This window comes from Silene latifolia, chromosome 7 (genome assembly GCF_048544455.1).
Source record: "Silene latifolia isolate original U9 population chromosome 7, ASM4854445v1, whole genome shotgun sequence".
In the NCBI taxonomy this organism is placed as follows: domain Eukaryota; kingdom Viridiplantae; phylum Streptophyta; class Magnoliopsida; order Caryophyllales; family Caryophyllaceae; genus Silene; species Silene latifolia.
Window position 1 is genome coordinate 112,600,436 of NC_133532.1, and position 14,841 is coordinate 112,615,276.

Consider the following 14,841-nt stretch of genomic DNA (forward strand, 5'->3'; position numbering starts at 1 on the left):
TCCTTTTAAATGATTATATGTTTTGGTGATTGAGAGAAGATGAAGAGCAGAAAGGAGAGAAAGAGAAGCTTGATAAGTATATTGTGTAATTAGGTAATCTGATTGGTGGTTGTTTTTAGGTTATTGATAAATTTGATTAGTTGAAGTAATGAAGAAGAAGAAACGAAAATTGAAGAAATAAAGATGAAGAAATGATAACGGAAGATATGAATATTAAACAAAAAAAAAATAGAAGAAACAATGGGACCTACATGGTCACCTGTTTAGAAACCGGTACTAACAGGTCAAAAATGAGGTTGGTCTAATACAAGTTAAATGACGTCAAAGATGAGATTAATCTCAGTTAAACGTAAGGATAAATTAAAATGAAAAGCGAACACATAGGATGAATTATTGTTGTGAAATAACCCTTTTTTATTTTTATTATTGTAATATTTATTATGTTTTAGAGTAACATATTATGTATTCAAGTTTTAATGGTAATTGAAATTTCCGTCGGTGTTATCTTAGTTTGTTGTTTATTTTTTGCGACTTTAATTCGACCAAAAAAATATATATTATAAAAAAAGTAATGAAAATTATATTTTTATAAAATCATGATCCGTGTATTATTTATTTCCAATTTTTGTGAAATTTTGACAGGAAAAATATATTTGACGGTAAAATAAAAGGTAAGAGAGAAGTTTGGGTAAAAAGTAAGAGAGATAAGGTAGGTCAAGGTGGTCATTGATAAACATCAAATAAATGGTGTAGGACAAAATAAAGGGGTGAGTTAACGAGCCGATCCCGAGTTTGGCCTTGCTCGGCTTGTGCTTAAGAACCAAAACCCGAGCTCGAGCTTACCCGAACCTGAAAAAAGTGTGCTCGTTATCAAGCTTGCGAGTTTTAATGTGAGTTCAAGCTAAACGCGAGCTCAAATCGAGCCTATATATAATTGCTACTTTTTCTTGTTTTTTTCTTCCGATATTTTCAATAGGAAGGCTCGAAGGTTACATGTAAAAATATTTGGCAAATAAGGTAGACATTTGATATGTGAGATACAAATATATAATCATGATGAAATATTTTTATAACATATGAGCAATATCTTATCTAATCACGCAAGTTCGAGCCGCTCGCGAGCTTTTCGAGTCGAGCCAACATTTGCTCGACTTGACTCGTTAAACTTTCGAGCCCATCCCGAGCCCGAGTCGTGCTCGCACGAGCCGAGCTTTGACCGAGTCTTGACCGAGCCGATCTCGAGTTGCTCGCGAGCTGTCTCGTCTCATTAACACCCTTAGGTCAAGAGTGATCATTGATAAAGATGGTTTAAGAAGACTATATTCGGCTTAAGTATAAAACAAGTCAAATACTAACTCATATTGTTAAATGAGACAAATTTTGTATTGTTAAATGAGACAATGTTTTGTTTTTTTTTTTTTACCTTATCTCGTCTTAACTAGACCTGGCAAAATCAATCCTGTAGCACCCCGACCCAAACCCAGGGTCAGTCACTCACGGTAGCTTGTCAGGCTGTGTACATGGCCCACAAATGAACACGAGTCCTTTTCAGCGCATTTTGTCCTCATGCGCATCCCGAGAACCTTCCTAAGAGGTCACCCATCCTAAGACTACTCTCAGCCAAGCACAGCCAAGCACACTTAAATGTGAAGTTCTTTCGCATGGATAACCAGAAAAGAAAGTGGACTTTGTTGATATGAATAGTACTTTCAATCCCTTTAAACAATAGTCAGATTTTAAGCCTATCAATGAACCTCTTTAAGGGGGTACTCCACCAGAAGAACGTCTTCGGTTCAGTGGAGTATTATAAACCCGACCCGAAAAGACTGATCCGAGATCCGAAATCAACCCGAATTGTCGCACCAGAATGACACCCAAAGCCCGAATTGACCCGACCCGACCCGAAAATGACCTGAGCTTTCATAGACCCGTAACAAACCCGACCCGAAATGACCCGACCCGAAACTAATCAACCCGAAAATGATCCGACAAAATATAACTTTAATTGATCCCATAAGACTTGAAATGCCTTTTTGTCTCTTAATCATTGACCCAAAAATGACCCGACCCGAAATAACCCCACCCGCTTGACCCGAAACAGATCCGACCAACAAACCCGAAACAGACCCGTAAACTTGAAATGACCCGGCCCGACCCGAACTAACCCGAAAATTTTAGAAACCCGAAATGGCTCGACCCGAATTGGCCCAATTCGAACCCGACCCATTGACTCGATTTGTCAGGTCTAGAATAGGGCTGTAAACGAGCCGATCTGAGCTCGAGCTCACCCGAGCTTGGCTCGAAATTTTTAGCTCGAGCTTGGGCTCGGCTCGAAGCCCGAGCCTAAAAATTTGAAGCTCGAGCTTGGCTCGAGTTCGAATCGAGCTCTTTTTATCTTTATATTATTTTCATTTTCTCACTTTTTGAATTAAAACTAAATACAAATATTTTTAAATAATAAATAAGATCATAAAATACTAAAAAAATATTATATTGTAATATACTTATAAATGGCTAAATAACATATAATTTAAAATAAAATAAATATTAAAGTATAAACATTATACAAAAAAAAATATAAACGAGCTTCCGAGCTGAGCCTTGCTGAGCTCGGGCTCGGCTCGTATTTAGTTAAGCTCGGCTCGAGAGTCGAGCTCGTTTTGATCGAGCACGAGCCGAGCTTTGACCGAGCCAATTCTGAGGACTTGTCGAGTCGGCTAAGATCATTTACGACCCTAGTCTAGCGAGCCGAGCTCGTTTTGATCGAGCACGAGCCGAGCTTTGACTGAGCCAATTCCGAGGACTTGTCGAGTCGGCTAAGATCATTTACGGCCGTAGTCTAGACTTGGCTCGCCGAGCTTTGACTGAGCCAATTCCGAGGACTTGTCGAGTCGGCTAAGATCATTTACGGCCGTAGTCTAGACTCTTAACTATTTGACCCATTTAGATTTAAAAATGAAGATATCGCTTAAAAAAGGATTTGGGTTCTCACAAAGCGAGTACACGAACGCTTGACTGCTTGAGGTTACCATTCTCCAAAATCAATCGTCCAAAACCCCACAACACAGACTTAAACCCTGCATTGCAATCCCATTTTCCCCATTTGCTGCTTACAGCTTACTCCTCTCGATCTCACAAGGGTTTCTACACTTGAATACTTTCACAATGAAGATGAGTGCAGCTGCTTTCGGGGGCAACATGAAGGTATTCACTTTTACGATTCAATTCAAAGTTTTCGTCTTTATAATACTACTTCTGTGCATCTTCTCATAATCAATTTCAATTCTTTTCTGGGTTTATTTTAAGCATACTTGAATCGTATCGATTTCATTGATTGGAATCAGTTTCAGTTTCACAAACCCTATAGTTTGATTTCTCAATTGAAATGATGAAGTGGTTCGTAGATTGAGATTGGTAGGTTGTTAATTTATTGTTTCAACTTTGTAAAATATTGGGTTTGTGTTGTAATATTTGCCCTCGTTGTTGTTGTTGGATATTCGGGGTTTCGGTCGATGCACTCCAGGTGTTTGTGAAAATGCGCGACAGGTGTGCTTTGAAAATAGAGTGGATCATTTTGTTGGGTAGAAACCTATGAACCATATTGATGGGAAGTTGGCGAGTGACGAAACCATATTGATGGATTTTAATTTAGGAATTGGGGTAGATGTGTCTTTGAATGGTAATATTTCTTCGTTGTACCTTAGGCTCCAGTTTTACTACCTGATCTAAGTTTTCTTATTCACTTCTGTTTGTTTGTTTGTTTGTTATTTCCATAACTCAAAGCTTATTGATTTCAGCTACCGCCTATAGCCATGTCGGTTTCCATAGCTGCTTCCCTTTTACATTGGTTTCACTCAAACTTATCTTTGTCATTCTTCATTTTTACTACTTGTGAATTATCGGTGTCCTTTTTTCGCATCATGAAACTTGAGTCAGTCAGTCATTAGATGTAATTTTTATTTGGGTTATTTGGAAATAACCTCCGTGTTGCTAACATAAGGGTGAGGTTGCGTATGTCTGATTCCCTTACATAGCAATTTGCGGGAGCTCTGGGGCAATGGGGTTGTAGTTGTTATGAAACTATTAAATGGTGGACTGATATAGTTTGTTAGATCTTGTATTTATGGTATGCGATTATTGATGTGTGTCGTTTATCATTTATCTATTTTTCTTTTACTTTGTTTATTCACCTTTGGTTTCCATTTTTCTATGGAGCCAAAGATTCATTACTCTTTGGTTCCGGATTATAAATGGCACACTAAAGTGACTGCTCTTCTTTCTATTGTGAAGTACCAGTCATTAGATGTAGTTTTCGACTCAATTTTCATCTTGGGTGATTCGGAAATAGTCTCTTTGTGTTGCTAAATAAGGGTAAGACTGCGCACATTCAACCCCCCCTCCTCACTTGGCTGGACATTGGGTTAATGTTGTTGTTTGTTTATTCACCTTTGACCGTATTGATGTCTCCAACCTAGACGGATTCAGATGATGATTCAAGTTAGCTGGCCCCAAACTATGTTAAAAGGCTTTTTTGTTGTTTTTGTTTTTGTTGTTGTTGTTGTTGTGCTTGCTGCTGCTGCTGCTGCTTCTTGTTAAGAGTTTGTTCTGAAATGATGGTTGTTTAGTTAGTGAAGATAATAGTGGTTGTTAGTTATTTTTATACTGCGATTTAGACTCAATTAGTTTGCCCTATGTTACTTCAACGCTTTACTTTAGAAGTGTGTCACGTGCCTGACTTCCATATCTCAACACAACATTACAACCATTTTTGGCCGAAATCCTGCATTCTTTTTCACAATATTGATGTGTGTGACACATTAAATCTCTGTTGCATTTGTTATGTATGACACTTGCTGGCGACTCAGATTAACATAAGTTTGGCCAGTAACTACCTTGTTAAATGTGCTTCTCCCTTGTGCAGAAAGCCCTTGCTGGAATAAGGCGTATTAATTTGGAAGGTCTCCGTTGGAAGGTTTTTGATGCCAAGGGTCAGGTTAGAATCTTTTTCTTGCACTTCACTACACTCTTTTTCTTTCCTACAGTGTTCCTGTGGAAATGGTAGAACAGCTGAGATATATTTCCTTAAAGCCTTTTTATTTTATTTTATAGTTTTCATAATAGGACTTGAGATATGCAGTCCTCTGTGTATATTGTGCTGTGCACCACCAAGGTCAAAAATTAAATTTATGGTGATGGCTACCTAATACTGTAAGAGATTAGTTGAAAGAGTTACACAGTACAAGTATAACTGTATGAAAGCCAATGTCCAGATTGGCTTTCATACAGTTACGCAGTATATAGCTACAAGGTAAATCAGCCATTCATATATGCGGATAGCAGTCTGGCAAGTTTGACAGTGTCCAACTTGGGAGCTTGTAAACTGAGCAAAAATTTCCAGTTTGCATGTAATGACATAATGCTCAAGGACATTGTGGAAAATTAAATTATTTTAAGACATGATGAATAATGACAGGTTTCATTGTAAAAACCGTAAATACCTTTGCGCAACTTCTTAGCCAATATCAAAACCAGTTTGTTTCCTTTGGCAGGACCAAAATCCTACCATTGAATTGATCTCCAAATAGATAGGAAATGACGGAAAAACTTGCTTACTAGCGTAGAAGTCCCATCTTTATCACTTTTCAAAATGGGTGAAATTTGGTTGGAAAGAAACCTAGCAACATGAATTCACTTTATTTTGTTCCAATTTCTATTGTAATTAGATAGCCAAAGAAATGAGAATTTCTCAATTCCTAATGCCTAAAAATGTTGAACGCAACTTCCTTTTCTTTTCCTTCCTGCACTTTATGTCTAATCACCGTTAAACCAACTAACCTACTAGCGCTGACTTGCCAGCATGATACTCTGTGTAAAATATCTATTGTGGAAGTTAGTACTAGTCAGACAGCGTAATCGGGATGTGGTACCATAGTTGTGGCCAAAACCACTTCTAAATACGGCCGATATGACCATCAAAACCCTTATAAAGTGGTTGAGATTTGAGATGCGTTGCGGTCCGGATTTACTACCATGCTTACCAGTATGTTTTTCAATCTGCCTTATTTCTTGTTGGATTTACGTTGATGTTACCATGGTCTCTTCTCTTGTTTTGACTAGGTTCTAGGAAGGTTAGCTGCTCAACTTTCTAATGTGCTCCAAGGGAAGGATAAACCTACATACACACCTAATCGAGATGATGGAGATATGTGTATCGTTCTTAATGCGAAGGATATCTGTGTCACTGGGAGAAAACTTACTGACAAACATTATCGGTGGCACACTGGGTAAGTCTTAAGGCAACCCCGGTTTGAATTGGATGGATATCCTTTCAATAACAAAGATTGTCACCTCTATTCAGTTTTGCGGGCTATCTATTCTTATCTGCTGTTAATTTTAGACTTTTTTGGCATAAATTTCTTTTGTGTTTGCATGACTGAACTGTGTTGCCTATAGGTCTTCCATTTGATGGTTAATTTGAAACACATCATCATATCATTTGGCCAATCTTGTCAAACATGTTCATGTTCTTTTTACTGGTTTTATAGATATGTGGGCCACCTTAAGGACAGAACTTTGAAGGAACAGATGGCCAAGGATCCTACTGAAGTTATTCGTAAAGCTGTCCTGCGCATGCTTCCCAGAAACAAGCTACGCGACGTAAGTCTACGATCTACCTGAACATGATATCTCAGTTTTTTGGTCTAACTTTGATTGTTCTCTTGGGTTTTTGTCATTATATTTGTTCTATTCTTTCAGCTATTTTGTGACATACTGCTGTTTGGTGATAATATTTTTAAATTTGAGGGATTGACTGATTTTAACTTATGGCGATCACATTAAGTAGGAGAGTATTTTTATCAAAACATTACCCGTGTCTTCAGTCTTCACTACAAGAGAAGCATCGCTAGTATAGTAGCTATTTTTGTTGGGTGTTTATTTTTGCAGTATACACTTTTTCTCATTGCAGTACGTTTTTTGACTATTTGCCCTTCCCATGTTCCCTCACCTCATCTCTCTCATCGCCGTACTGTATAGATAAAAAAATGACTGGAAACTTGATTAATCTAATCAAACAATTTCATCAAATCACCATCTCTAATTATACAGTTTCACAATTTCAAAACTGATAGGGATTTTGCGATGATATCTAATTGAATGTTGAACTATTAAAATCACACGCCCATTACGAGTCAAGTTTACTCGTGGTTGATAATTGTCAAGGCATGCTTGATATTGTTCTGGTAATTGATTCTGTTTGTTTCCCTGGGAAATCAGAGCACAAACATAAAATTAATTACTCCGTATCTGATTGACTCAAGGATTTCAAAAAATGGTATTGATTTCAGTACTAGGGGAGTACATTGAAGAAAGATGAGGATTGATAAATTATAATGAACAAAGATGATAGATTTGATAGTCAACAGGTTAGGACTTGAGAGGAATAAAGTCTTTTAGGGGTTATTTAAACTTGTATGCAAATGGAAATCTTCAAGAAAAATGTACTGCATTGTGAGTTTACCGCACTGCAAAAATAAGCTACGCTTTTTTTTTATCCTACCATAATCGTCATTGAAAAATTGCCCTACTGTTCTTTTTACTCTGTCCTCATGCAGGATAGAGATCGTAAGCTGAGGATATTCACCGGTGATGAACATCCATTTGGGGATAAACCCCTAGAGCCCTACGTCATGCCTCCTCGACAAGTTCGGGAAATGCGGCCTCGTGCAAGACGAGCCATGATTCGTGCCCAAAAGAAGGTAGAACAACAGGAACAAGGTGGTGCCGCCATCCCTGTCAGGAAGAATCAAAAGAAGGGCGAAGAAAACGTGGAAGTGCATCTATAAAATTTTTAATCTCTACTCAATGTCAGATCAAAGGTTTCTGTTGCCAGCCATATATGATTGTAGCAAACTCTATTGTTTGAGGCTCAGCAATAGTTTTTAATTGTTTTACTTCTTTTTGTTTTATCCCAATTTCGTGTTGCTACCTCCTCTAGACTGGAGAGTAAGGTGATCATTGAATCAGATTTTGGCTCCAGAAGATGATCATAAAAAGCTTATGTTCTTTTTGTACAACTCTCATATTAATGGTCCCTTACTTTTAAATTACTGCCTTTATATTCCATAGCATTTATGCAAATATGGCATAAACATCTTCGGTGAGGCTACAAGAAAAAAAAATCGAATGTCAGCAATTCCAGGGCGGAGGGGTTGATCAGTATCAATGAAGAGCACTATGTTGATTAATAAAAAGCCAATTCCGATAGGTCTGGCAATACTAGTATAAACTGAGATACAATACAGAATCTAATGTTACTGCAATACAAAATTTACATTCTATATTTGGCCACTTTTTGTATATTAAAGACAGACTCTGTGATAATATTCCTCGTCTCTGAAAATACACACCAATGTGCGATTTGGTTCAGCATTTGCTAGATGATAATCACCGAGTAATGAGCTCCAATCCCATATACATCCGGTGTTACTATTGAGAGAAAAAAGCCCTTCATACAATTGAATCCCACAGCAATACTTTTATCCAGCGGTCCAGCCTTGCTGAGCGATGTCATGTATGTGTCCACGCGACTGAAGAGTAGAGCTCCTTGTCAAACACATCTGAAGACCTCAGCGTGACAATGTTTAAATATATTCCCTATTTGATTTAGACAATTCATTTCTCGTCTTGGCTGTCGTATGTAAGTAGGTATGCTTCTTCATCTTCATCCTGGTAATAAATGAAATGCTATCAAGCTTTACAAGAAATGGAGGGAAAACGAGTGACTAATTGAGTCGGTTCATTGGTAAATACGTGAATTATACTCCAGGATTTCATGTTCAAAGTCTTCAGAGCAATTGACCCATTGAACCGTGATTATGCCTTCCCGAGTGAGATAGCTAACTTGGTTGACAATTTAAGAATCCCCTACTATACAAATTAGGCTATCTTTTCCATTTTTCGTCTTTAGAAATAGCAACGTTTTTGTCCTATCACGAGCTATTGAACAAATAACCTACTCCGTATTTGGCAAATGAGTTGAATAGCAACCATGCCCGTATACTAAAGTTCTATATTTGTATGCATGTACGCATCAATGCCTACTTACCTCTTCCATTTCATCATCAGATGGAATGGCAGAATCATCCAATTTCTCGTAGAAAGTTTTGTCATCGATCTCTTTTCCGTCTTCCAGATCTTCCTGAAAAATAAATAGATGGAGTGGGTCAACCCCATAATTGTCTTTCTAAGTATGCTACAAAATAAACACAGAACACAGAAACAAGAGTCCATGCCAGTTCAGATTTCACCAATTCCATCTGTTCCTGTAAACTTGATATATGATGCTTCAGACCCTGCACAAGTTTAAAAGGGAATGTAACTTATTCAGTGGATGAAACTCACATGGAGCTCCGCGCTCCGCGAACGACTTTCACAGTATTTTTTTTTTAATATGCCATAGTTACAATTTGAATAAATGTAATATGGAAATAGTTGTTTTGATAAACCAGACGTGACAAACGTTGCATTGTATTTTTACAAATAATTAGAAAAATGGATGGTAGAAGGTGACACCAGTTTACCATTCAAAGTCTAATACAGTAAAGTCAGATTGTATTCACCTCACGTCGCTGAAGTTCGATAGAGCGAGCTAGTGCCTGCCTTCTTGTCAGAAGATTCTGAGGTCTTACTCGGAGAGGTCTCCTGTAGTTCTTTCCTCGAAAGAATATGATTTCATACCCTTTGGTTGATTTATCTATTGATACAAGGACTCCACCACTCTCTGCTTCCAAGGAAATTGCAATATGTTTTACTTGTGGAAAACTTTTCCCCTTCACAACAATTTTTACCAGTTCCCTGTATTTCCAGTGCAAATGCATGTTCTCTATGGTACCATCAAAAACTTCTCGCCTTCCTATAAAAGAAAATCGTCTTTTGAGAGACCCTCTATGTCCAGGATAATTATTCACAAAGATCGCTTTGATCTATTAATTGTTGAATGGAGCAATCTCATCAAAACAGTGTGAGACCATCTATTTTGCGAAATTATAAGGAAAACATTTAACGAATCCTAAATGCACGACAAGAGGTCTTTGATATAAAGATGCAGTGCTTACCCAAAAGCAAAAAGGGCTTCATGCTTAGGCCCATCTTACGAAAGACCAATCTCTCTTCATCAGTGATAGTTTCTAGATCGGTAGGCAGCTCTTCTGGTTTTAGATATCTCTGAACCTTCGCCAATGCTCTCTCAGCCTTTAGCAGCTTTCTCTTTGCCTGGAGGTAGACGGGAATAAAAAATGTGGCGGTAACACAGTAACACACCATTTCTAAGTCATATTGCCAAGGGACATGTACACTCTTCCAAAGAATTATTACTGTATGACCAAAATGGGTACAAAACTTTTGGATGTTCCATTTCATAGTCTCGACTCTGGAATATATAGGGTTTTTCAATCATAAATAAAATACCTCGGAAGAGTATCACATACCCATGACATTATGACTGTCCTTAATTTAGCAAGCATTTACATGATTCAGTAGAAAGCTTACAATGAATTGTTTGTGCTGAAGATATCTAACCAGCGAAGCACGTCTAGCCACAGCTGAATCTTTAATCATTTTATCAATGTCTTCGCTGTTTGGCTGCTTTGCCCAACGAGAGGTTGCAGCAAGAGTTTCTGCCAGGGTGCCCGCAACCAAAGGGACCTCACTCCTTTTGGAATTTGAATGAACCAAAGTCGATCCATACCTCCGAACTTCTTCTTCCTCGTACTGAAGCATTGTCAACTTCTCCCTTTCTTTCAGTGACCGAGCCACTGGAGGTGGCATAAAATCATTTCCTCGGTAGAAGACTATGTACTCTTTATTTCTTGAGAGTAAAGTTCCCCCAGTTAATCTCTACAAAGTAGAAGCAGATGATGATCAAGAAAAAAGAAAAAAAAAAAGTCAAATAGAAGGCTAGCTTATGCGTTTGGGGCACCCTTAATGCAAGGAGATGGTAGCATTGGGGTCTGTATCATTTTTGGGATAAATTGGCACAGCTCAAGGTTGTCTGTATGGGGTAGGCTCTGTAGGGATAGCTTGCATATTCTTACACTAGAAAAAGGTAAGATTATTTAGAGGTTGAAAGGCAGATGTATGAGACATCAGGTTTAAAATCATAGAACTCCAGAAAGTACAGTAATATTATATGCTTCATAAATCATAGTCCTCCTTTAGTTTTGTCATGGAAACCTTTCTTACACTAGAAAAAGAGTGGAATTGACAAGTGTCGGGTAAGGATTCCATATTCGGTAGCATAGCCGATAAGCACAATGTAACAAACAAGTGAGGGCGCTTACCTTTAGTTCCTCGGCCATTCTCTCATTGAGTGTATTCAAAACACCACGTTTAATAGCAATCTTAGCAACAGCGCTTTTCTCCCATAACTTCACCATAGCAACAGCCAAACCTTGCAAGTCTCTATTCCTCCCTTAAGATAGATGGGTGAAGAAAATTCAATGAGCCATAAGAAAAGTACTCTCACAAATGGCGGAATAAGGGGGGAATCGGATCTACACAGTCCTAACCCTGTGTTGTTTCATATAAAGAAACTGTTTTCGGAATTCAGATCCGCAATGAAAATTGCATTGAATGACCGCTTTTCACTATGAATAAAAGCACAGCACTTCATTGTGCGACAAATCAAACCAAAAAGGAAGAAAATATTCTGACATACCAAGCGCAAAGTGTGCAGGCATGAGCCTCGATTGCCTACGAAGGTTGGTTGTTTCCGAGTCTTTCAAACGACTTAGTACACGGTGAGGTAGAAGTCTGAATGGAGTCTTGTATCCTGCAACCAGACCTGGAAGCAAATCTGCATCAACCGGCAATGGAGGACGACCTGACCAGTCTCTAAACCGCGGACCTAATCCATCTAACAATTTATCAACCTCTTTCATCTCCTCCAATTCTTTTGGGGACATATTCTTTGGAAGTCTAACAAAATCAGGGGGCAAATCATCTGAACTTATCCCCTTCTCCTTCATATATGTATTAACACAGTTTAATTTGTAAGTCAATCCCCTATATAACACCACCGAACTTCCAGATCTCCATATCACCAAGCCTCCTGTTTTACTCTGGTTTAAAATAGCGCACCCATTAGATATTCGTAAATACAAATAACTGACAACACATTTGCCCGTCAAACGAAACAAGTAAAGCAGTACTTTTAATAATTCAATAAGGTGATTAATCTGTATTACTCAATGAGGCAGTGTAAAATGGCAAAATAACACAAAGCTCTCCAGCAGTTAATTTGATAGAGGTAATAATCCAGGAAATGATAATGAATTTGTGCTCATAGCATCCAGTTGGAATGACTACTTACTTATCTACTTGATTGGTCCGAGGTTATATATTAGGCGCGGTAATGAATCAATATGAAGAAAGCCACACTTTTTTTTATGATAGAAATCAATTACCAAGAACATCCACTAACAGCATTTCAACTAACACTTGCACACAAAATAATTACCATTCCTCCATTCTATAACCTAATACCAAAGTAGTCGGGATGGTAGCGAGGTTGCGTAGACAACTCTTTGCCACCATTACTGCTTACCGTGGTGGTAATAGAGACATTAAGTGTGTTTGGATTGAGGGATTTGGAGAGAAAAGAAAGGGAGGGAGAGTAGGAGATTTAAAATCCCTTGTTTGGATAGCAAATGAGGGTGAAGGGAAATGGAGGGGGAGAGATTTGGAGGGATCCAATTTCCCTCCTCCAAGTCTAATCAAAATCTTTCCACAGTAGGCAAGATTTGGAGGGAAATTGTATCCAAACACCCACACTCCATTCCCCCTTCCCTTCCTTTCCCTCCACTTTTGCTATCCAAACACACAGAGGGGCTGATTCAGTAATGGCCCTTAATGAAAACGAATTGCATAGACAATTGCTACTTCCAGCAGAGAGTAGAGCAGGCAGTTTAGTGGGTCGTTTTGCTATATCCCATCATATTCCGAAACCAAAGAATAGTACGGTTGCCTAACATCATTCTAATCAATTACAACTAATTTTCAGTCTAGAAACATAACAGTCCAACAATTACATTTAAGCAACAAAAATGCTGACCTCAAGGATTTCATGACTCCTCTTCATACTAAAAGCAGGAGCCCCTTCAAATTTCAACTTGACCACTTCATCAATCTTCCATTTTTCATGAATTTCATCCACAACAGCTTGTGTAACACCGGCATCACCGACTTTTATCCGTTCCTTCATCCTTAATGCAACATTCCTCAACCTATTGAGCTCATGTTCAGGGATTGTTTTCTCAGCCAGCTCCGTCTTGCTCTTTTTTCGCCTCGCTTCATCTACTTCCTTATCGTCCCTTTCACTACTCCATGGCAACCTATCTAAACTACTATCCCTAGAATCACTCTCAGAATTAACCTTATCATTCCATGAATTACCAATTTCAATACTTTCCTCAACATTATCCACAACATTATCATCATTAACTTCATTTCCAATGTAATCATTCAAATTATCAACCAAAGAATTATTCTTCGCCTTTACACGTGGCGCGCAATTACTCACTGATTTCACATTCAATGAAATGGTTTTTTCAGAAAGATTGGAACTTTGAACCACAGAAACAATCTTTTCATAATCCTGAACATTTTCCACCATTTTCGACAAACTGGGTTTATCAAATTCGCTTCTTTCATCAATCACCTGAGCAAAAAGACTGGAACTTTCAGCCAAAGAAACAATCTCTTCCTTATCCTGAACATTTTCCACCATTTTTGACGAACTGGGTTCATCAAATTTGCTTATTTCATCAATCACCTGAGCAAAAAGATTGGAATTTTGAACCAAAGAAACAATATTTTCCTTATCTTTTCCATTTTCCACCATTTTCGACGAACCGGGTTGTTGTTGTTGAAGTTGCCATGGGAGTTTAGTAGTGCGAGAAGCGGGTATAACAGACCATTTATCTTGGATTTGTTGATAGAAACTAGGCTTGGGTTTTCTCTTCTTCTTTGGAACATCACTGTTAATTTGGAGAATGTTGGGATTATTAGTGTGAGTTTGTTGAGCAGTGTTTTGTGAACATGTGATTGTGAAATTATGGGGTTTAATGAAGGGAAATAAGTGATATTTTGGTGGGTTTAGAGGGAGAGAAGTGAAAGAAGATGGAGGTTTAAAGAGAGGGTGAGGAGTTTGGTGAATTGTTGCCATTACAGTTCATCACAGGAATGTGCTGGGACTTCAGGACTAGTGTTATGGACTTATGGCTACTAATCACAGGAATTGAGCTAGTCGTGGTTGTCGGATTATTACGGGTCGGGTTTATTGATTTTGTTTGATATGGGATTGTTATCTTCCCATAACGACTTAAAATATTATATAGTGAAAATTGTTAGTTACCACCTATTATTTATCGTATTTTACAAATTACCACCATGTATTTCATTTATTACAAAATAACACTTACATTAGAGTGTATATATCCCAACTCACACCATATTTGACTTCCGATCATGTTTTACTTATTTCCCGACTCGGTTATTAACTAAACTAACAAATTACCTTAGTTAACTGATAAGACAAATACTAGGTGTCGTAATACTAGAATTAACTACCAAATTAACAATTTATAGCCTAAACTTTGACTCTACTAACTTATAATAAAAACAATAGTAAAGCGGAAGTAAAGGGTCGAACCCAAGAGAAGGGTTAAGACTAAAAACTTGAAATGTAAACTATTGACAATTAAGTAGGATTCTATTAACTAATTAAGACTCTAATCACAATTAAGACTTACTAACTAAGTTTATCAACAAACAATGGTTATG

At 37.9% G+C, this 14,841-nt stretch overlaps 2 protein-coding genes across 2 annotated transcripts; one reads left to right on the plus strand and one right to left on the minus strand.

The window, feature by feature from the left end:
* Positions 1-2,963: 2,963 nt before the first annotated feature.
* Positions 2,964-8,106, plus strand: LOC141592562 (uncharacterized). The gene is made up of 5 exons (XM_074413296.1): positions 2,964-3,204; positions 4,922-4,993; positions 6,118-6,284; positions 6,546-6,657; positions 7,614-8,106. Exons 1-5 carry the CDS (start codon positions 3,166-3,168, stop codon positions 7,842-7,844), a joined length of 621 nt encoding a protein of 206 aa, XP_074269397.1. The 5' UTR covers positions 2,964-3,165; the 3' UTR covers positions 7,845-8,106.
* Positions 8,107-8,214: 108 nt separating this feature from the next.
* On the minus strand, positions 8,215-14,288 carry LOC141592561 (CRM-domain containing factor CFM3, chloroplastic/mitochondrial). The gene is made up of 9 exons (XM_074413295.1): positions 13,112-14,288; positions 11,717-12,119; positions 11,340-11,470; positions 10,549-10,896; positions 10,116-10,272; positions 9,621-9,913; positions 9,294-9,353; positions 9,107-9,199; positions 8,215-8,727 (listed from the first exon to the last, which is right to left on the minus strand). Exons 1-9 carry the CDS (start codon positions 14,222-14,224, stop codon positions 8,674-8,676), a joined length of 2,652 nt encoding a protein of 883 aa, XP_074269396.1. The 5' UTR covers positions 14,225-14,288; the 3' UTR covers positions 8,215-8,673.
* Positions 14,289-14,841: the final 553 nt, after the last annotated feature.

What these genes read in the sequence shown, in the direction of transcription:
- LOC141592562 (XM_074413296.1), top strand. Translation starts at nt 3,166, where the DNA reads ATGAAGATGAGTGCAGCTGCTTTCGGGGGCAACATGAAG. An exon ending in CATTATCGGTGGCACACTGG is followed by an intron (nt 6,285 to 6,545) that starts GTAAGTCTTAAG and finishes CTGGTTTTATAG; the next exon opens with ATATGTGGGCCACCTTAAGG. An exon ending in CCAGAAACAAGCTACGCGAC is followed by an intron (nt 6,658 to 7,613) that starts GTAAGTCTACGA and finishes GTCCTCATGCAG; the next exon opens with GATAGAGATCGTAAGCTGAG.
- LOC141592561 (XM_074413295.1), bottom strand. Translation starts at nt 14,224, where the DNA reads ATGGCAACAATTCACCAAACTCCTCACCCTCTCTTTAAACCTCCATCT. An exon ending in TCGAACTTCAGCGACGTGAG is followed by an intron (nt 9,354 to 9,620) that starts GTGAATACAATC and finishes AAACTTGTGCAG; the next exon opens with GGTCTGAAGCATCATATATC. An exon ending in AATTGGTGAAATCTGAACTG is followed by an intron (nt 9,200 to 9,293) that starts GCATGGACTCTT and finishes TTTATTTTTCAG; the next exon opens with GAAGATCTGGAAGACGGAAA.